This window comes from Canis lupus, chromosome 14, assembly GCF_011100685.1.
Source record: "Canis lupus familiaris isolate Mischka breed German Shepherd chromosome 14, alternate assembly UU_Cfam_GSD_1.0, whole genome shotgun sequence".
In the NCBI taxonomy this organism is placed as follows: Eukaryota; Metazoa; Chordata; class Mammalia; order Carnivora; family Canidae; genus Canis; species Canis lupus.
Window position 1 is genome coordinate 22,555,190 of NC_049235.1, and position 23,728 is coordinate 22,578,917.

General features: G+C 37.8%; 1 protein-coding gene across 1 annotated transcript; it reads left to right on the forward strand.

Annotated features, from left to right (window-relative positions):
* Positions 1-1,113: 1,113 nt before the first annotated feature.
* LOC119876987 (thymosin beta-4-like) lies at positions 1,114-23,014 on the forward strand. Its single transcript, XM_038557541.1, has 2 exons — positions 1,114-1,171; positions 22,821-23,014. The coding sequence occupies exons 1-2, from the start codon at positions 1,114-1,116 to the stop codon at positions 23,012-23,014; spliced, it is 252 nt and encodes an 83-aa protein (XP_038413469.1).
* Positions 23,015-23,728: the final 714 nt, after the last annotated feature.

A 23,728-nucleotide genomic window follows, 5' to 3' on the forward strand; every position in this document is an offset into this window, starting at 1 on the left:
TTTAAGTAAAGTGAGAAAGATATGAAGGAACATATATACAGTGTGTTCTCATCAGTCTATATACACTTTTTCTAATGCAACTGCACTTCAAGTTAAGAACCAAACTCTGAAATTCAAAGAAATGAAGGGACCTATTTACAGTCATTTAGCCAGACTTTGAAATGGAATCTATTGTGACAAAACCCCATCAGTACCTCATCTGTGAAACAGGACAGAGAGAGAAGGGTTCTGGGGTGCTCAGTTTTCCATAAGCATGTTTTAAGGGTTGGAAGTCAAAGGAGAAGAGACTGAAATAAGTACAGAGGGTCTTGCATGGTAGGCTAAGGGATTCAATTCTTACTTAGAACCATTATTTTTATTTTTTCAAAGCAGAAGAGCAAAATATTTGTTTAGAGGTACTTGTTTAGAGAAATTATTATCATAGCAATGTGGACGATTTCCATCTATTATCACATGTCTTTAGTACACACTGTGTCAGATTGTGCTGGGCATTCAACATCCTTCTGAAGCTACACATGCATTTAAAGGGAGTTAGACTAGAGGTAAGAAGACCCATTGGAAAATACAGTCAATGATACTGTAATAGTGTTGTGCAGTGACAGATGGCAGCTAAACTTGTGGTAAGCACAGCATAATATACAGAGAAGCTAAATCACTAAGCCATACACCAGAAATTAATGTAGCATTATGTGTTAACTATACTCAAATTCAAAAATTAAATTAAATTAAAATATAAAAGCATGCAGAAGAAACAAAAGAAGGGGGTTCAGAGATTCAAATTTTTTGCAACTTGAATCTGCATTGCTGCATTATTTTTACCAGCAGCTGATTCACTTCCCTAGATTTGGGAGCTGTGAATGGTAAATAAAAGGATAGATCCAGGTTTATGGTCTATTAGATCAGATAATAGAAAGAGAGTAAGGTAAGGGAGCTGCAATGTTTTTTTGAGGTGGTGAGTGGTTGGTAGATTAAGTATTGAATATTGGGCTTGGATCTGACTCGATTGGTAAGGGCAGGTGATTGATTGGAAGGAGATTGAAGAATGAAAGGGCTAGAAGACACCCTGAAGTTAACAAAGGTGAGGTGGGAACACAGGTGTGAGTGTACCGCAGGATGGAGGATGACTACAGAGTGTTATGCTTGGAGTTAAAGATTGTTGAAATAGAGAAAGGTTGGTATTGACCAGTTTCAGAATGTTTCTGTGAGTTTGGGAAACTAAAGAAGACTGGAAGGAAACATCATTGAGGTGAGGAAGTCAAGGAACTGTGAGATGTCTAGTAAATGTTGACTATATTTTTGTTAGAGAAGAGATTCAGTCTTGTAAGCTTCATTTCACAGAGGAAAGCACTTTCCAGGATATATCTATATTCGTTCATTCATTTTCTCTCCCCATTTCTCTCTTCTTTCCCACCCCCATTACTGTTTTTCCCATCTCCAGTTCTTTCCATCACTATATTAGCACTGAAATATATAACTCCAGTCACCAGTAATGCAACCAGTTAATTTATCAGTAAGCCACTAGGTAATTATTCAAGGACTGGTGAGTACCCTATTTGGGTACTATTTGTATCAAGTACTTTGAAAGAAAGAAGAAATAAAATAGATGCTCTCTTCCCTCAAGGAGATAGCACTCTAACTAGGCTGTTACATCACACATACATCTAATAAATCCTGGATAAGAATACATTTTGTATAAAACTAAGAACTAGGTGAGAATAAAGACAATAATGAGATTTATAACCTGTTATGTGTGGTTTCATTGAGAGGAGGATGATTTCAGTTTGAGATTTGAACTATCTAAGGAGTAAAGAAGGAAAGGAGACTAAGATATTCAACATCTTTCTTAGTTTTATTTCTTTTGCTCTCAACATTTCCCTTTTCTTTAAGATTTTATTTATTTATTCATAAGAGAGAGAGAGAGAGGCAGAGACATCGGCAGTGGGATAAGCAGGCTCCCTGCAGGGAGCCTGATATGGGACTTGATCCCAGGACCCCAGGATCATGACCTAAGTCAAAGGCAGACGCTCAACCACTGAGCCACCCAGGTGCCCGCAACATTTCCCTTTTGTAACGGTGTCCTTTCTATTAAAAGGATTTTATAATCATGGAAGGCTCTCAATCAGTCTGACCACAGTCATAGCATTAGAGTCTATTATCCCCCTGTGTTCCTTACAGCCATAGCCAGGAAGAAACAAGCCTACCTGTGGTTACTTGAAGTAGAAAGTCAACTTGATAAATGTCAGTGAAAACAGTGCACAGTGAGGGAAACAATCAACAAAACTTAAAGGCAACCTACTGAATGGGGGAAGATATTTGCAAATGACATATATGATAAAGGGATAGTATCTAAAATCTATAAAGAACTTATAAAACTCAACACCCTAAAGACAAATAATACAATTAAAAAATGGACAGAAGACATGAATGGACTTTTCTACAAAGAAGACATCCAGATGGCCAACAGACACATGAAAAGATGTTCATCATCACTGGCCATTGGGGAATGCAAATCAAAACTACAATGAGACATCACCTCACACCTGTCAGAATGGCTAAAATCAACACAAAAAATGACTGGTGTTGACAAGAATGTGAAGAAAGAGGAATTGTTGTGCACTGTTGGTTGGAATGCAAACTGGTACAGTCACTCTGGAAAACAGTATCCAGTATTCCTCAAAAAGTTAAAAATAGAACTACCCTATGAGCCAGAAACTAGATACTAAGTAGTTAGCCAAGGAATACAAAAACTCTAATCTGAAGGAATACATGCACCTCTATTTTATAACAGCATTATTTACAATAGCCAAATTATGGAAGCTGTCCAAGTATCTATCGATAGATGAATGCATAAAGATATGGTACATATATACAATGAAATATTATTCATCCATAAAAAGGAATGAAATCTTGCCATTTGCAATGACATGGATGGAGCTAGAGAGTATAATGCCAAGTGAAGTAAGTCAGGGAAAAACAAATACCACATTGATTTCACTCATATGTGGAATTTAAGAAACAAAACAAATGAGCAAAGGGGAAAAAGAGAGAGAAGCTGACCAAGAAACAGTCTCTTAACTATAAAGAACAAACTGATGGTTATGAGAGGGGAAGGAGATGGGGGGTGGGTTAAATGAGTAATGGGGATTAAGGAGTGCATTTGTTGCGATGAGCACCAGGTGTTGTACAGAAGTGCTGAATCATTATTTTATACACCTGAAACTAATATTACACTGTATGTTAACTAACTGGAGTTTAAATAAAAACTTAAAAAATAAAAATAAATATTTCCTTTAAAATCAGTGAGGGAAGAGGATACCTGCTGCACAACTTCTATTCAACATTTTTTTGGTTCAGTATCATAAGAAAAAGAAATAAAATATTCAAGAATTAGAAAAAAAGAACCCAAATTTTATTAGTCATAAATAATATGAATATTTATGTTGAATAGGTAAGATAATTTATAGGAAAATGTATTAGAAAAAATTTTAAAGTTCCAAGCAAATCATGGACCTAGGTCTAAAATTTAAACTTTAACAATTTTAGAAGAAAACACTGGAGAATACATTAATGTCCTCAGAATAGAGATAATTTTCTAGAACAAAGCACAATGAATGCAAACCATAAAGGGAAATATTGATAAGTATTTAGACTGAAGTGAAATTTTAAACTTCTTTACCAGAAAAATATCAAAAGCGAAGAGATAAGCCACATAGTAAAAGATTTTCATCATCTAATAATTGATAAAAATCAGAATCCACCTTATATAAAGAATATCTACAAAACAATAAGTAAAATGCAAGCAATCCCAGAAATTCAAAGAAGATGAAACCAAATGACTAATAAATGTGTTGGTGACAATTCTTTCCTTCTCTGTAGTAGTTTTATGCCTATGCCATAATTTCATAAGGGGTAGAGTATTCCCCACTTTATGGATATAAGATTCAGTTAAGTGCCTTGCTTTGGTCAATGGGACATAAGCAGAATGTCACAAGCAAAACTTGAAATGTCCTTGACTAATGGGGTTTACACCCTTGTGCTCCTGACTTTGGTGCAATAAGACAATCACTAGATAGCTCTCTGGCCCAAGGAGGTTAAGAGACACAGGGAAGAGATATGGATCCACAGACCTGAGTCCTGAAGCAGAGCCATTCCACTGGCCTGCAGACCCACAAAAATAAATGATTGCCTCTAAGTTTTAGGGTGGTTGATTGCCCAACAATGTTTCAGCAATAGCCAATTGATACATATATATAAAGATAATCAACTTTACAGTTAATACGGGAAATACAAATGAAACCACAGTGATGAACCATGTCCTATCCATCAGCTTAGCATTGCATAACGCTGAGGCACAACACTGTAGAGAGTAATTTGACAATACTGTGTCATGTTGAAGCATTATAACTTCTAAATATATAGTCAAGAAATCTATGTATTTGTGCACAAGGAGACATATACAAAAAATGACTATTATTAAAGCATTGCTTTTAATGCCTTTTTAAAAATCTAAATATTCACAACAGGAAAATGAATAAATTAGAATTTATTTATTAATTATATATTAATTAGAATTTATTTATTTATTAATTATATATTCTAATTTATAATAAATTAGAATATGTTCACAGTATGGAAAGCAGTAAAAATGAATAAACCATAGCTATACACTTCAGCATTAAGAAAAATCTCAAAAACAATGGTAGGCAATAAAAAGCAAGCTTCAGAAGAATATAAAAAATATGATTCTACTTAGATACTGTTCTCACCCATGTAAAACAGCCATATATAGATAGATACTATTCATGCATCTTCACATAATAGCAAATTTAGAAGTCAGTATGAGAAATATTATAGTAAAATTTTACGAGGGGCTTTACTGAATCTGGTTGTCTCTTCAAAAAATCTTTTAAAAGGAAGTATAGCTAACAAAAATGATAAGATTTGACAAAACTGGGTGGTGGGTATTTTGTCATATTATTCTCTGGGATTTTCACTGTGACTTAACATTTCATAATTTAAAAGAGAGAGCTTTGAATTATGAGGTAAAAATCCTTTTTTCTGATAAACCAGCTCTGCCATCAACTGGCTAAGTGACCCTTGGCAAAACCTAAGGCCTCTCTGGACCTTTGTTTTCTCATCTGCAAAATAAATGTGTTGAACTAAGAGACCTTTAAATTTCCTTGCACCATTAAAATTGCAGATTACATTAATTTTTCAAACCTTGAATTAACTGCCTATTTCGATCCATTTCTCCAGGCAGATTCACAATACCTACTCGTACATGCAAAACCATCAATAGAGTCCTGTGACCTCAGACAATTAGCTTGGTTTAAAGAATACAAACTGAACTGTGGGAGGAACAGTGCCTCATTCCAAGATCACAAAGGCTCTGAAAGTAAGAATGTTCTCAAAGTCTTGGTGACTAGAAAACTGTTCACATTGTTCTAAAAGTTAAAGAACAACGAAACAAAGCAAACAAAAAAGTTATCCTACAGAAAGGTTATCATCCTTATTAATGTTGTTTGGAAATCTGTATATATCCTTAACAGGACCCAACCCACAGCCCAATCTTCTATTCCGCTGTAACACAATTGATGGACAATTGTGATCATTTGAAAAAATGTGACAGGCAGGGGTTGGCAAAGTACAGAACTAAATTGGTGTCATTTTTCTACTGTAGAAACAGAAAAGTTTCACCAATGATAAAAAGGACATATTAAACCTAAAGATTAAAACGAATTTTCCTAATACATTTGTGAATTCAGTAGCAACAAAGTATCATTCTTTCTTCCCTCAAGGTGCATTTTGTGTTCTTCACTCTTTTGTTTCAAATTATTGGGAGAAAACAGAGTTCTTTGGCTACCGAATATATTATGCCTAAAAGTTTCCATATGCAGTATGTGAATAACAAAGCTATTTATACTAGTGTTTTGACTTTCAGACCTTCTGACATATAAGACTGCTGTTCTAAAATGTGTTTGATGCTCTAAATTTCCTGCAAATTAAGCCAGAAGCCAAGGCAGCTAGGTTTTTTGGAATTAACTTTCAGTGGTTTCCTAGAGACAACCATTTGCAAATACCTACACATGGGCACTGGACAGAAACAGCATAGCACGCTATAGCCATGTAATAAAATGTTCTCATGATTAATAAATACGTTTTATAAGAGACACCACACTTAAATTCATATTATTCAATAAAGGCATAACTTATGCTCATTTTGGTCACAGTAGCTGAAAAATCTTGAGAATATTTGATGAGTGGTCCCCTCCTTGTGCATTTAAGAGTCAAAGCCCCTTCTGCTCTGAGAGATCTTATCCGTTATGATCAACTGAGAACCTTCCTATGGGAGGAACACCCCGTGGTGAGGACTACTGTGCTTTCCACATCCCAGCAGTGTTATCCTATTCCATTAAATGTTTATACAGTGGGCAACGCAAACACACAGTATTGTACAGCACCTAACAAGAAGGAAAGGGGGAAAAAACAGAATAAAGAGCTGATGTGCCCAACTTGGGAATAGTCACTCATCATTGTGCAACAGCACTTGGACTCCTCCTTCAAGCTTTTTGAAACTTCTCATCCTCTGTCACATTCCACCTCACAGTGGAGGATTGCAGGCCTTTAAACCATAGCCATGGAGGCGACATCTCTAATTCACAAGTTTGTTCATAATAAGGGAATGCCTTTGTCCCATATTTGTCACCAAACCATTCAATCTGTTCTAACACATACTGCTCACCGAGTACCTGAATAGTGCTAAAGAAGAGAGAAAGTTAATAGTTAAAAGGCAAAGGGGTAAATCTCTCCTCCCATTGCCACCTACCCTCTGGGCAGACATTGAAATTCCGCTCCTCTGACTACTAGTGCACTTCCTGAAGAAGGAAGACATGGCTCAACAAAGAGATTTCTGCTCTACCTGTTGGAAGTATGTATAAGAAACTCTGGAGAGAGACCAAAGGTAAAAATATAAGCCTAGTAGGCATCTACCTGGGGGTAGACACTGAAACTCTGAGAGGAGAAAAGCATTCCTTTCACTCAGCTTCTAGAAAAGAATATACCAACGGCTGTGCTGGTTCATGGGACCAAAGGATACATCAGCTGGTGGCTCACATTCGGGTCAGTGCAAATCCTATCAAAACATGAAAAAACATGTCATCGGTGCCTGCCTTAGGATGGATCATAACACATTGCTAAATTTCTTCAACCCAATATCTGTCAGAAATAAAAGCTAAACCCATTTCATGGACTTTGGCTGAGAGCGGCCATGTCCATGTGAGAGTACAACTAGAGGAAGTTGTTAGCCCTCTTGCTTAACTAGGGTCCAGATTCCTGCCATTTGTGCTGCAGTGAATCATTTGCATGCTGCCTGATTTACTAAGTGATGGTGACTTAGTGCCTCATGTACGGAAGATGCTAAAAGAATGACGAATCTAAAGCATATCTGGTCTTTGTAGTCATCTCATGAATTTTAAAAGTGCATTTGAATGGTAAATATGATCATAGTTTAAATTATTTTCATAGTTTGATCCTCAAACACTACTTTAACATAAGACAAACAGCAGTGATAGAATGTGTTGGGAAGAGGTCTTTTATACATAACACAATCTTTTTTCCATACCACTTGAATATTTGATAGCTTGACCTAAGAAAGGTTGTTCAAGTAAATAATAATAATTCTGCTATATTAGCCTTTAAAAAGAACATTCTAAGTCTCTTAAACTCTCATCAGAAATGTATCTCTGCACAATATGTCACATTGTATATCTGTGTGTGAAATATTCATGACAACATTGGATATGTGAATAGAAATATTAATCAAGTAATACAGAAGCAATTTTACTGATTAAAAGTTATCTTCCCTTCTGAGGATATATTCAGTACTATCATTATGCCTCTTTAAATGACTACCATCACTACTGAAACCACAAAGTAGAATTTTATTTTTTTTAAAGATTTTATTTATTTATTTGAGAGAGACAAAGAAAGCATGATTAGAGAAAGAGAGAAGAAGACTCCCAGAGAGTCTGATGTGGAGCTAGATCCCAGGACTCTGAGATCATGACCTGAGCCAAAGGGAGATGCTTAACCAACTGAGCCACCCAGACACCCCAAGAATTTTAAATTTTGAAAACATTTCTATACCCTAACCAACTGATTGTGAATGAAGTTGCCAGCTTCTGATTTCGTACGAGCACATTTGTGGGCTTGTTTTGTCTTTCCATTTGATTTTACATTATTTTTAATGCTTCTCTATTGCCTCCTGCTATACAAAGGCAGCTGTGCTCCCAAATGGGCTCAACTTCACAGTTACATTGTGATTTCATCTAAGAAAAAAAAAGATGCAGGGATCCCTGGGTGGCTCAGCGGTTTGGTGCCTGCCTTTGGCCAGGGTGCGATCCTGGGGTCCCAGGATGGAGTCCTGTGTCAGGCTCCAGCATGGAGCCTGCTTCTCCCTCTGCCTGTGCCTCTGCCTCTCTCTCTCTCTCTCTCTCTCTCTCTGTCTTTCATGAATAAATAAATTAAAAAAAAAAGATGCAAGTAAAACATAGGTAAAATGGAATCCTGGTTTGAAAAAAAGTGAAGGCACAATGATATTGCTCAATTAAATATTTGTACAAGGATACTACTGAGAGTTTTAAGTACATTTCAAGCCCTAGAGAACAAAGGACATTAAATATAATGGAAAAAAATTCATTATCTTTCATGACTCATAACTAGACAGAAGTAGAATAAGTAAAAATAACCAGAAAAACCAAGACATTGATATCATCACTATATATAACTGAAAAATTGTATTTATATAATCGATTATAAGTAAAAATTAATAAACATAAGTTACAGAAACTAAATATAAGTTCATATCCTTAGTCTTATTAACAAGCATTGTGATATGGAGCAAGTTATTTAATTTCTGTCTTCTCACCTGTAAAACAAAGACAATGCATGAAAAGTAATTGCATTATAAGCTTCTTAGTTGTAAGAAAACAAAACAAAAACAAAAACAGAAGTCAACTCTAGCTAATTTAAGCAGAAAAAAAATTGTTAAATGTTTTTAAGTAACTACACGAACTATAAGAGAGTCAGAACAAAACTGAGGCTATTTAGCCAGAGCCAGGGCTTTCCATCAGGCTGTAGAGCAGCTAGAGACAGCACCGCCATCCCCACTGGACAGGGACACCATGGTTTGCACCACCAACCTCAAAATCGCTGGGCTCAGGATGCTGTCATTAGAACCTCTGTCACTGCTACTTCTGAGAAACTGGGTGTATCTTCTATCATCCAAACCAGAATAGATTTTGTAGGCTCTCTTCTTCTAGCACAGTTACCTTCAAAGACTGTAGGAATGTATCCCACTGGCAGGACTTGAGTCACATACCTGTACTTAGCTACATGAAGTCAGAGAAATGAGTTTCCTGGTTTCTCTAATGAGAGGCCCACTCATTGGGTTGCAATGCTCCTAAACTTTAAAAGGTTGTAAAAAAAAAAAAAAAAAGAGAGAGAGAGAGAAGGCAAAAAGAATGGAAAATATCCATCACAGTCTATTCCTTTGGCATTTCAACTTTCTCATATACTCCTCCTCCTTTATCTATAAAGTTTATCTATAAACTTTCAAGCAAATACATCCATTATTGTATCCAGCTCTAAGTCAGGATCTCTGGGATAAGTTTATTTCTCCTTTACTTTATAGTTCCATATTAAATAAGATGTAACCTATTGATTATAGAAATTTCCATTAGCGTAACTATAGAAATTTACAGGGCACAAGGAAAGGGTTAAAAGAAGAAAGAAGAAAGTGTGTATACATAAATGCAGATATTTTTCGTATCAGTCCATTTTTCTTCAAGTCACAAAACTATAGGTGATATTTATGATTTTTCTTCTACAATGTACATTGCATATTTTTGTTCCTGAGCCAGCAACACAGCTGGTTGTAGTCTTCACCCCACAAGAGGACACTAAACTCCCCCTGATGGATCTGAGTCCTGCCTGAATGAAGCTTCCCAGTCATCTGTTGACATTTAGCACTGCGCTTGGGAGTACTTCAAGGTACTTGGAAGATGCTTGGTTACATCCATTCTCTGTCCTTTCCTCCCTACCTTCCCTAATTAAGATGAGGTTGCCAGGAGCCTAAGGAGCCTTGGGGCCTAGGACCAGAAGGACTTACTGGGCAAGAATTATGGAGAGATCTGTGAAGTCCACAACCACTGAGGTGTTGGAGTTTGAGATGATATCTGTGGCACTCCTTCCCCCAAACTGTGATTTGTGCAGAGCTCTGAGTCAGCTGTGGTATCGATGGAAACCAAGTGTGCTGACCAAGTTGTAGCCTCTCATCACCTCACAACCTTCAAGTAATAATTGTCCACCTCATCCCCTCATTCAAAATTTTCCCACATTATTCTCATCAATAAACTTCAATTCAGGAGTTAGAAGGGACTGGAGATATAGGTGCCAAACTGACAACAACCAGTCCAATGCATCAATACTGTCTCAACAGTGGCACTAGAATTGTAACCTCAAGCCATGCCCTCATGGATCTTTTCCTAAATTTGCGCTCCTTTCCTACAAAACTTATAGTTGGAAATCTGATTTAATATAATCTTGAAGTAATAATGTCCAAAGAAATCGACAGAAGCAAACACAAATTCTCTCCAAACCCAAACTATAATTCTTTATGACCTATCAGCCTCCTGTACTGGTCAGACAAGAGAGATAAATGACAATATTCTGAGTGGTGCTCCTTAGAGATGTGCTATTCTTTTAGGCTTCTATTTCTGTAGGAAAGGGGAACTCTAATAATTTCCACTCGACCCTTAACATTCGCCATACTCCATCAACCACTGTGTCAGACTGAGAGTAATGCTTGGTGCTGAAAATGTGACTCTGCTCCAGGTTCCTGGACTTTCTTGGTGTACAGCATCCTGGTTGGCATAGTAATTTTTACAATGTCTTTAGACCAAAAGAAACACCTAACAGTTCTGTGGGTTAAGTAGTTAAGCTTAAACAATTTAATAAATATTTAGGTCCTAAAAAATAAGTGGCTGTCTGAAATTTTTTAAAAAGTATACTTTGTTGAAGGAAAAATATTTTCTTTTATTCTTGAATAAACAAGCCATTGCATTTATTAATGGGATCTATTCATATAGGGCATTGCACAACTTCTCAAATCTTGGAATCAAGTTACAAAATGCCGGTCTCCCTTCCTCTTGCACATTGATTTTTCACATGGTACTTGCTTTCTATCATAGGCACTACCAAATATTCGGCTTGGCAAAGATATTACATTCTCAAAAAAAACATAGAACAAACTAACGAAACTTTGAGCTACTCTGAGTTAGTAGTTGTCATGATGTCTAATAGATGTCAAATATCACTGTGTTTCCCTCAAAATTTTAAAATATCTTGTTACACCCCTGCTTGTGCTTGGCACAAAGTTTAAGAACTATAGAGATAACCAGCATAGAAATTAAGCTAGTCTCAGGGGCATGAACACAAATCAATCTTATTTTCTCTCACTGATTCTTTAGAATTTACTTCCTAGAAAAATGTTCCCCTATTACTAGAGTTTACTAGGATTCAGACACCATTCTAAGCATGTTACAAATATTAACTGAGTCAATCTCCTTAACACAAAGTAGTAGCAACTCTTATTACTTCCAACTTACAGAGGATGCAACTGGAGCAAAGAACAGTTAAGTAATTGGCCAAAGATCAACATGGCTGGTAAGTGTTAATCTAGGATTCAATCCAATCTCAAGTGATCGTCTAGTTCCAAAGTCTAACACTTAATCACCACATCATGCTGCCCCTGGAATGTGAAGTCACTTCACAGTCTGCCCCCATCAAGCAGGAACAGCAAAGCCACTGCCACGCTGGGCACCAGGTGTCACCACTGAAAGCCCTGCCAGCACTTCCTTAGGATATTGCAGATGCAGTAATATCAACTGCGATGCAAGCAGAATGGATTTTATTTGGTACCTTTTCCTTTCATTAACAGCTTCTGACTGGGAGAGCCTAAATCAAATGGTCAAATCCCTGCACTCTAGTGAAATGGAAGAAGGGGGAAAGATTTCTATTTCTATAGTGGGAGGTGGAGCCTCATTGGAGTCAGAATTCACCAAATAAAAGAAGAGCACAGGTGTGCAGAAAGAAAGGCAAATATATTCTATACAGCACATAACGCTATGTCTCGCACATATGTAGAGATACACATGAAATATTAGCAGTAATGATTATTCCCAGTAGTTAAATTAAGCAGGGAATGTGTGTTCTTATATGGTATCTAGATCTTACCGTGATGAATCTACATTTATTTAGGCCTTTAACTTCACAAAATGGGCCTTCTGTCCATAATTTTCACTAACACATAGGAATATGTGTGTTACTTCTTTCATTAAATTTCACCAATTTATCAAGCCTACACTGTCACAGACTAAAAAAAAAAAAAAAAAAAAAAAGATATAAAAATACATCAACCCACATACTTTTGAACAAGAAAAAAAGGTTCTCTCTCTTTCCCACAGTGATTCCCTCTCCTCCACACTTCTCAGATTTGCAAATGTTGGTCTAAATTTAGGTTTAAATTATTTCTCAGGGCGCAGTGTATTATATTTCAAGATATTATCCACATGTTCATGCTTTCTTCAAATCCATATTAATAGAAACAGGCCCCAAGTCAAGGTTTTTAGACATAGGTAATAACTATAAGGTTCAACACATCTTTGCAGTTGGTGACTCAAGTATTAGGGAAAATTCACACTCTACAAGAAATAACAGAAGGACTCAAATGTTTAGGTGTGTTTATGAGTAAATATATGCACACTAGAAAAAGAGAAACCAAAAACACAAAAATGGGAAAATGCATATTTTATTGTAAGGCTTCATAAAGTAAATTACTAAATCAGACCAAAAGTTCAACCCGCTTGGTATGCTGTCTCTACAGGAGCAATAGCAGTTTCCTCTATGACATGGTAAATTTGCTGGACGCACTTGAATTTTATAGATTTTACATTAAAAAACAGGTAGTGCAAAAAAAAAAAAAAGATAGTGCATTAGCTATAGGAAAATGTTTTCATATCCATTCTAATATCATTAATTAATTTAAAACTCAAAGGATTATCAAGACACTAAAACAGAACTCCCAAGTCACTGAGAGCATCATGTGACTTGAGAAATGACGCTTGAATGCCTATAAACACCTCCATTACTGCTTATGGTGGTCGACTTCCTGTAGGAGGTATGAGGGAGCAGCCTAGAGAAGCAGGGGAGCACTTACAGAAGTAAGAGGTACATTTATTTTCTGTTCTGGGGGAGCAGCTCTATACATAGCTACTTACCACTCCTAATCATACTGCTTGCATGGAAACCATGACCTCAGCGGAACCAGGATGTGCCAAGAGTTCTTTTCACATCTTGCTTCTAACCACTCTCTTCCATCTCCAGCCTCCCCTTCTCCTAACTTCATCTCCCACGATACCTATGACCTACTCAGGTCCTTCCTCCCCAGTGCCACCCTGGATCCTGACTTGCTCCCTCATCATTTCCTCCAGCAACACTTGCTCCCTCGTCAGTTCCTCCAACAATACTCTTCTCTTCCCTTTCTATCTTTTTTTTTTTAAAGATTGTATTTATTTATTTGTTGTTTTTTTTTTTGTATTTATTTATTTGAGGGAGAGAGAGCACCAGGGCAGTAGCCAGGGGGAGGGGCAGAGGGAGGGGGAGACAAGCAGACTCCCCTGAGCGAGGAGCCCCACATAGGGCTCAATCCCAGGACCCTGAGATTATGACCTGAGCCAAAATCAAGAGTCAGACGCTTAATCAACTGAACTACCCAGGTGTACCCTCCCTTTCTGTCTTTAGAACCAAACTGCTCCCTTTGGGCCTTGCTCTCTGCTCTCCTAGAACAGTGGGTGAACTAATACATTAATGAGAGATCAATTATTAGTGACAAATAATTCTCTGGTAAATTGCTTCTCTAGGATAGCTGCATCCCTAAAGGAGATACCTTAATTTCTATATAGTCTTCTCAGATTCCTCTGGGTGATGTTTCTCCATTTATTACTTTTATTATCTCACTTGAATGCAACATTTTTCAATCTTATTTTATAAAATTTATGAGCATGTCAATCTCCACTCTCAGCTTATAAGATATGGGAGGGCAGCTACAACAAATTTTATACTCCTCAAACATCCAGCAATGATTCATTGAATTGTATCATCTCTATGAATAAAGCCAGATGGAGCAAGCAGGTTTTTCAGAGTACCTCAAGTCACACTGTATAGGATGCTTCCTATTCTGGCTTTGCATGAAACCCATTATGGAATTAGGCAGTAGGTAGAACTGATATTTAGACTTCCCTGCCTCTGTCTTTCCTCCACAAAGAGTGAAGCTTCTCTTCTCCATCTAGGAGACAGGCTCTTCAGTGTTGGGTTGATATCGGTAAGGGAGACAGGGAAGAAGAGAATGAGAAGGAGGTAAGGTTCTTTACAAAAGATTCCAGAGAAAAGAAGAGAGTGAAGATGGATAATATTCTGAAATTTTTTACTTCTAAGAAACTATTGAAAATGACAAAGTAGAAAAACAAGTGCTATAAAAAGTGTCAGATTATTCCTCACCACTCATGTTGTGTAGCAGGACTATATCCAGGAGGCTACTGAGTCATGGTTTTCCTGGTTGTATAAAGTGATGTGATAAGAAATTAGTCCCACAGAGCTGGTCACTTAATTCTAGAAAATAAAATCCCAAGATTCCAATAGCATGGCATATGATATCATGTTACCATATAGAAGGGATTACTTTTGAAAAAATTCCATTACCAAGAAATATGCTTATTTCCATCCAGACATCTGTCTTTGGAGGAAATATGCAAGTTCTAAAATTAAAGCTACCAGACCCTATGACGAGATATAGGTAGTTAATTGTACAAAGAAGAAGGGAGCGATGGGGTGGGGGGAGGAGAGAAGGACGAGGAGGAAAGAAAGATCCTAGAGTATCTTTAAGCATTTAAAATATTTCTAGGAGGGACACCTGGGTGGCTCAGCAGTTGGGTGCCTCCCTTCGGCCCAGGGCATGATCCTGGAGTCCCGAGACCAAATCCCATATCAGGTTCCCTGAGAGGAGCCTGCTTCTCTCTCTGCCTCTCTCTTTCTTTCTCTCTCTCTCTCTTATGAAAAAATAAATAAAATCTTTATAAAAAATAAAATATTTCTAGGAGCAAGAATGCCTATGTTTCAGCGACATGTCTGTTATATTAATAATTATTTTGAACTGGCTGAACTCTCTCTGAAAAAGTCTACAAACTTTTAAAATATTACCCATACCTGTGATGAAGGAACTTCAGAAAAGCTGAAAAGGAGGTATGCCTTCCTAGTTGGCTGCTAAGTGCATCAAGGAGGACTGAAAGTAGACTACTCTGTCCAGAGAGGTCTAGCATTCCAGAAAACTTGGAAATAGGAGACATAAAAAAGATCTTAGGAAAGCTCTGTATTTGAAAGGCAGTGAATACAATTTGATGTTCTAAATAAACAATCTATCTAGAGGTGAGGAGAGAGCCAATTCTCAAGGAATCCATTTATCCGTCCTTTGATTCACTCATCCGTTAATCCATGTATCCTTCTATTCATTCAGCAAGTATTTATGGGAAAGCCCTCTACAGGCCAAGTCCTGGAAATGCTGTACTGAGTAAAGCAAACACAGTCGACAGGGTATATATTTTTCATCACATAATAGGGTTTTGCTTTTGCTCCAAGAGAGATTATGGAGAAATAATATATTTTGGTCCTGTCATTAAATAGTTGAATATAGCAGACACTTGATGAACCCCTCAGGGATGTTAATTGGACTCTGTGCCACTAGGAATGTGATAAATTGATGTAATAGAGTGTACTGCCATTAATTATAACTTGCCTCGCTCATAAATATTTCAGAAACCATTCTTTTGTAGAAAAGGGGAAAAAAGGAATAGAATTTTAGAAAACAAAATTTCTTAAACTGAAAGATATATAAAGGAGATTCATCTCCTATTCAGTCTCAGGCAAATCATTCACACAAATGTCAATGGTGACAAAGAATTACCGAACTTTGTTCTCTGTAAGGATTTTACATTCTAAATGTTAGATTTCAAAATAGGTGAAAACCTTAGGAAGTCTCTTAAAAATCAGAAATAAGCAAAAACAAGAACATTCTTTACAAACATTCAGGTTGTCATGACACCCTTCACCTACTGCTTCCCAGTCACGCTCCCTCTTGAACTGATTTTAAATCTCGTATACTTCTTTTAGTGTTACTGAGAGTTTATTGCCATAAATTCAATGAACTTAACCTCTAGATCATGTCTGTCTACTAAGGAAGCTTAAAACCTCAGGCTAGATAGTCCTCATTGATGTTTGTGTAATCAGAAATTCTAGGAGTGAAGACAAACGTGCTATTTGTATAAACACTCTCGCTTCTAGCTTTAATTGGTTTCCAGTCATCTATCCAACCATACTTTTCATAGCCCTAACATGGTGCTTAGTCATCCCTTACATAGGTTTCCCCTATCTCGACGTCTCCATCTTTTCCCATGTTCCTCCCAGCATTTGAAGCTCCCTCTCTACACATTCAATGCCACCTCTTCCTTCAAGATCTAACTCAAAACAAAACAAAACAAAACAAAACAAAACAAAACAAAAAAAAAGATCTAACTCAAACACTTCTCCCCGTGGACCCAAGGTCTCAGGCCTGGTCAGGTTAACAATGGTTCCTCCATAATCTTTGAATTCCTGTAGTATTTTTAAATAATTTTGTTTATTTGAGATAGAATGAGTGAGAGAGAACAAGAGAGAGCACGACGTGAACAATGGGGAAAGGAAGAAGGAGAAGCTGACTCTCCACTGAGCAGGAAGTCTGGTGTGGGGCTCAATCCCAGGATCCTGGGATCATGACCCAAGCCAAAGGCAAACACTTAACAGACTCAGCTACCCAGATGCCCCTGTAGCATTTTTGTTTGTACTCCACATTTTGATGGCTGGCCAGATCTTGACAGCCGCTGTTCTTTGAAGGTGAGGAAGTGTCTTAATCAGTTACTAAAGTGTTATAGCACAGAAACACTTCATCCAACACATGCCTAAGTTTTAGAAGGAAAATGAGTCCTCAACCTGTTAAAACACTACAGGAAATATAGAAACTAAAGGGTGAAGGACCCTCTGTCCTCCCTTGTTCAAGGTCATTTTTCCTTGTTCCAAGTATGATTGAACTTAATTATTGAATTATTCAAACTAAACTTGCCCTAGGAAATGGTAAAATAAGCAGAATTTGCCTGCAGTACAGCTCCCCTTTCCTTTTTAACCTGAACTTTGAGTTACTTTTTCTTCCTGGTGATCTCAAAGTAGAACAAATATCTATTGTAAAGATTAGGTAAACTAAATCACTCTCTTGAATGTAGTCTTGAGCCAAGAATCAGGAGAGATCCCCTTCTCTTTGCCAGGTCCCAAGTTAGTTAGCAAATTTTTTTTTTTCTGGAAAACAGTGAGTAAACATAGTAAACATTCACATCTACACTGCAGTAACCTTAGGCAGAGCTTCCAACAAAACCACTCTATTTCCTATTGAAGGATAGCATTATGGAATAATAACAGCTAAGATTATTTAGACCTTTGCATATGATAGCTCATTTAATCTTCTTGGCCCTTTAATGCAGATCATACTTTTAATGCCTATGAACCTTTGCCCCACACCATCCCAATATATTCACAACACAGCAACCACAGTGACTTTTTAATACCCAAAGTCAGATTATGCTACTGCTCTGTTCAAAATCCTTAGTAGTACCTACTCTCTTGGCTAGTAAAAGGCAAAACGTTTATAATGGCCTTTGAGATCCTCCAGGATCTGGCCCTCCCTTCTCTCTCTGACTCCACTTCCTACTACTTTTTGCTTCCCTTCTCCATGCCAACCATCTGGGTCTTTTTTGCCCATCTTCCAACACTGCAGGCAACTCTCCTTGCTCTACTTCATAGGCTCCAATGGCATCTTCCCAAAGAGACCATGCTTTTGAAATTGCAATATCCATTTCCATCCCCACAGTATTCCCTGTACCCTTAATTCTATTTTATTTTTTCCCCTAACAGTTCTAACATTTAGATATTATATTTTTTGTTTGTGGGCTTCTTTCTTTATTGGGTTTTATTTATTGTTTTATCCCCTTCACTCTGGAATATAAGCTCCACAAGATCAGGGTTTTTGTGTTTTGTTCCCTTGAATTCCTAGTGTTAGAAGAGTGTCTGTAATGTAGTAGACATTCAGTAAATATTCAATGAATAATTTTGTATGGAAGAAAGTGAGGTACAGGAAGTTGAGAAATTTATGTAAGGACGCACAGCTGGTAAGTGGGATTTAAACCAACTTTGCATAATCCAACCACTAAATAACAGCAGAGTGTCTAAGGCTGAATTCCTCAGGGGCAGACTCACACACCAAGATTTACTACAAGAGGCATGTTAGGGAAATATTCCCAGGAGGAGCCTATAAGAGAGTGGGGAAACAGGCAAGGAAGAGGAGGGAGTCAAGAGGCCTCAGGTAGTCCTGGAGAGTATAATTTCTTCCTGATCCCACTAAGGGCCTCTGGAGTAAGTGTCACACCTCAACTCAGAGGAGTCCTAATCAGACCCAAAGCAAGGAGCTGAGCCTAGCGGCCCTTGACAGTCATTGGTCAGGGGCTGGGAGATGGACAAGGTGGACATTCTGAAGCCCTTCCTTCTGGCTCTCTGTGCATAAGGGCAAAGAAGTTGCTCCAGTAACCTGACAACAGTTAGGGCTTAGTGGGGAAAGGATACCACAGGATAGGAAGCCTTTGGAGTAGAGGGAGAGCACTAACATGTGTGCTACAGTGGTCCTTCCATGTTACTCATAATGCCTAAATCATGGCCCAAGTCCATGTCATGGCCTCAGACTCCAAATAATCTAGCCTCTGTTAACTGTTCAAGCCACATCTTGTATCACTTCTCCCCTGCTTACTGTGAACTAGCAACTCACTGACCACAGGGCCTTTGCACCTGCTACCATTCCTTCTAGAACATTCTCTATACAGTTTCCTTTTAATCTTTCACAGGCCAGCCAAAATACCCTCAAGGAAACTTTCCTTAAGCACTAAATCATCCCAACACTTTTTATTTCCAAAGGAAAAAAAATCCTTATCATAATCTATAAATATTTTTTTCTTTATCTATCTGTATTTATATTGTTTCCTCACTAAAATATAAGGCCCATCAAGGTAATGGCAATGTCCATGTGCCTACTGGCAATAGCCCTAGTGCCTGGCACATTATAGGTTCTCAAAATAATCCCTTGAGTGAAAAGAAACACTGAAAGAGAAATCACTAACCATGCAAAGCCATGTAGGTAGCTGCATCTACCTACCCAAATCTGTTGAGTAGATCTTCAAAACTTAAATTAGTTATCCAAATAACCAATAAGTCCAGAAAGATAAGGACATATTAGTTTGGTTAGTAATGCCACTTAGTTTGGTTAGTATTGCCACTTCTTAATTTGGTAATTTTAGCTACAGATAGGCCCAGCTGCTTTTCACCCTCAGAGAAGTCATCAATTTAGATATACTACATAAGACAAGAGGCTAAGATCGAGAGCTAACAATAAAAAGGCCTTTATCAGCCTATAATTTTGCTAGATTAGTTAAAATTACCCAGACTTCAAGCAGAAGCAGCCCAGAAAAAGTACAGAAAACTCCCATACTCTCCAGCCTCCATTAACTTTCTCCTTTGTCTCTTTTGTGAATTAGAAGATAGTGTACCAAATGGAATGTAGATGGAGCATTTTTATCTTTTCTTGTCTCAACAGTGAAATAAAAGCCATTCTCCTACCCAAAATAAAAGGAAATAGTAATTTCTTGTCTCAAAAATTCAGTTTCCTGATGCACACAAATTTTACAACAGATACAAACAGGAACACAGAACATGAATTTTAAGAACTCTGAGGCCAAAACAAACTTCTAGTTTGTTGTTTTGACTACATAAGCTTCAAAGAATTATTAATGTGCCGTCTGATTTGCCACCAAGAACAAAAGCTTCCGGGGTATGTAGGCTACAAACATTTACAATTTTCCAATTTTAATTATTTCTGGTAAGAGTAATCTTAGTAATTTCTTTGAAAGAAACACGTATTATCTAATAACACGACCAAGAATTCTTCTACCTAAATTTAAATTTTTCTCCTTTTAATCCTAATATTAAAATGCACGCATCAACTGGGCTTCCATCTTATGTCATTTTATATATATATACATATATATATTTAATATTATATACATATATATTTATATTTACATACATATACATATATACATACATTTACATATACATTTTAGATATGTGTGTGTGTGTAAAATAAATAAAACTAGAATAGGAAAAAGAAAAAAAATAAAAATAAATAAAAATAAAAAACTAGAATAGGATTAAATTGCACCCTTTCTTTAAGGCCAAGCTCAACCAGCATCATTCTAGGTAAACTTTCCCATTCCCACAGCCCTAAGTAATCCACAGTACCTTTCTTGAAATTTCCAAAATACTTCTCCCTCTGCCTTCAGGTACTTAGCTCCTTCTGCCACATATTTTCATGATTCTTTAAGCACATCAGCCTCCTGTCCTCTCTTGGATAGCAGTGCAGTGTATGGTCATAGGCAGTGGTCTGGAGCCACTGACCTCCCTGACCAACCAGCATCATGGGTATGTATGAATCTTTCCGTGAGTGGTATAAGGAACACCATGTTCTTTAATTCAACTTAATCTGTGTCAAGGCCTCACTCCACCTGATTCAGAAGTTATCTAACCAATTCCAGGTTTTCTCAATCAATTCAGGGCTCTCTGCCTCCCCCATCAGAAAACAGCTGCTTCCTAGCACTGCATCTGTGCCGGGGGAGGTTGGGGAGGGGTGCCAGCAGTTGTCACCAGCCCCCTCTGGCACCATGGGAGGAATAACTTAACTCATCTGCATCCAGTTCCAGCTGCCCGCCATGCTGGCCCACGCTGAGCTGTCTGCACTCCCACTCAGAGGCCTCCAGATATGGTGGCCCTCAGGGTTGTGGCTAGTTTCTCCTGTCTGTCTGTAGGCAGAGTGGCATTGTCCTGGTCATTTTTGTATCATCATAACAAAAAAGTGACAGCCTTGCTCTTCTTATGCATACTCAGATGTACACTATCTTTCCGAGCCCATATATATAAATAACGTAGAAAGCTGAAACACCCACTGTGCCTTTATACCAAAACTACCACTAACAAAACAAAACAACCAAAAAATAGGTGTCAGGGGGACTTAAAGGAATATAATGAGAAAATATTTTCTGCAACATTTGTTTTTCAATACTAACTTTTAATATCTGTTTATCAGTCATACCTGTATAATCATGCCAGTTGCAAGCAGCAGTCCCCAGGACCATCCCCTCTGCCCCCAGACTCAGCCCCTACCTGTCGCTCCTGGAGCTCCAGAGAGCTCTCCAGGCAAGATGCTCCAGGAGCTCTTTATCAATTCCCTATACTACACATGAACTTCACTATTAACATCCCCCCCACAGTACTGCACCCCCGCCCCCCTGCCATCTTCTCTCATTGTCCCAGTCTGTAAGCTTTTCTTTTGTCTTTATTGCCTGCTGATACTACCCGGACTCCTTGTTCTATCAAGGAGTTTGTAGTAGTAGCCTACATACCTGGAAATTTTTGTCCTTGGTGGCAAGTCAGATAGCACATTAATAACTCTTTGAAGCTGCTGTAGTCAAACACAAGCATTTGCTTGCCATTTAGTATGTTAAACTGTTGGCTTTCTGGTCTCTCAGCTACCCCTCCCCCACCATCCGCCCTTCTCTGCCATCTTCACCTTCTTCTGTCATCCTTAGCTTAACTGTGTATGAGAAAATTGATAGCATGGATGCTGCTCTGTAACCATCATCTGGTCTTCTGTGTTCTGTCAATACATTGTTCTAGAAAAGGTACAAAATCTTCAGTTAAGCAACTGCCTTTAACTCAGGTGATCTCCCTCTTCCCCTGCCCCCTGCCCCTACTCATGCTCCCTCTCTCGCTTGCTATCTGTCTCTCATAAATAAATAAATAAATAAATAAATAAATAAATAAATAATCTTTTTTTAAAAAGGAAATAAAAATATCTTCATTTGTCATGTAAGATTCTCATTGCCCTTGAGGATTTTTTTCTTTCATAGGAAAGATGATTCGCAGGTTTATTTTGTTTTTTTTACAGTTACTAACTTTGCAAAGCTTTGGCAAAGAATTTGTTTTTGTTTGTTTGGTTTGGTTTTTTTCCCTTTCAGTTTTATTGAGATATATACTTAGCACTATATAACTTTAACATGTACAACATAAGGCCTGCTTTTTGAGGGTTGCTTTTTAATCACCAAAGCCCAGGAGGTTAGAATTCAATGCCACCTTCCTCTCTGTCTTCTGCTCATCCAATCAGGAACAAATGGAAGGGACCACTGACACTGGGCCGTATTCGGAAGACCTACTAACTGTGTCTCTATTAGTCATGCTCCAGGATGAGAACAAGAACACATGTTCTGGACTTTGTGACTGAAGAGGGTCATTTGGGCTAAAATCCCAACTATCAATGTGAAGATGAAGAGATGTGCAAGTGTTAAGAAAAAGAAAACAAACTGTGATCATTACACAACAACATATACCTGCCTGACCATGTACAGAGTCAGTACTTAATAGCAAGGAAGGCAGTAAATAGAGCTCATCGTCTTAAACTGCCAAAGATTGCTTATATCTATTCTCTCCCATTTTCCAGCTGGATGGCAAGAGCTTAAAAGTCAAATAAGAATCACAAACTGGACTCTGGACTCTGCTTACCTTAACTGTCTTCTCTACTTCCTCTGAAACCACATCTGACAAACCCAATCTGGCTGAGATTGAGAAATTCAATAAGCCAAAATTGAAGGCAGAGATGGAAGAGACAAATCCACTGTTCTGCAAAGAAACAGTTGAACTGGAAAAGCGAACACAGGAATCCTAGCGACACATGTTACCAATAGACAATGAACTTTCCACAAGCATTGCCTTCTTATTTTACTCCTTTTAGCCATTTAACTTTGTTCAGATGCAAAGAGATTGGGTCAGATTTTTAATGACAGTGCTGATCCTTTTCATATCAAAGAATCAAAAACCATGGACAAGGAAGACCTGTCTCCTCCAGGCAGGTCTGGCTGGCAGGGTAGGAAGGTCCTTGAATGTGGGTAAAGCAGCAACTGGGTGGCACCGCAGTGAATTTCAAGTAGAAACCAAGCTAGTCCAAGGTGTCCTACAGCCTGTAAAGTGCAATTCAACCAGACTACCCTTTGTTGTTGTTGTTGTTGTTCAAATGATTTTAATTATTGAAATGCTTAGTTTTTTAAGTGTGCAAATAAAACATGAATAGAAGTTTAAAACATGAACAGGCATCAGGGTGGCTCAGTCAATTAAGCATCTGACTTGGGTTCAGGTCAGCATCTCAGGGTCCTGAGATAGAGCTGGGGTCCTCTACTCAGCTCTGAGTTTGCTTGTCTCTCTGCCCCTCCCCTTGCTCATGCTCTCATGCTCTGCTCTCTCTCTCTCAAATAAACAAATAAAATCTTTTTAAAAAGGTTTAAGACATAAAGAAAAAAAGTCAGACAACCTGGCTTCACATCTGTGCATCACTACTTCACACTTTAGCATTCCTCAAAGACTTGATATTGATGCAAAGATAAAC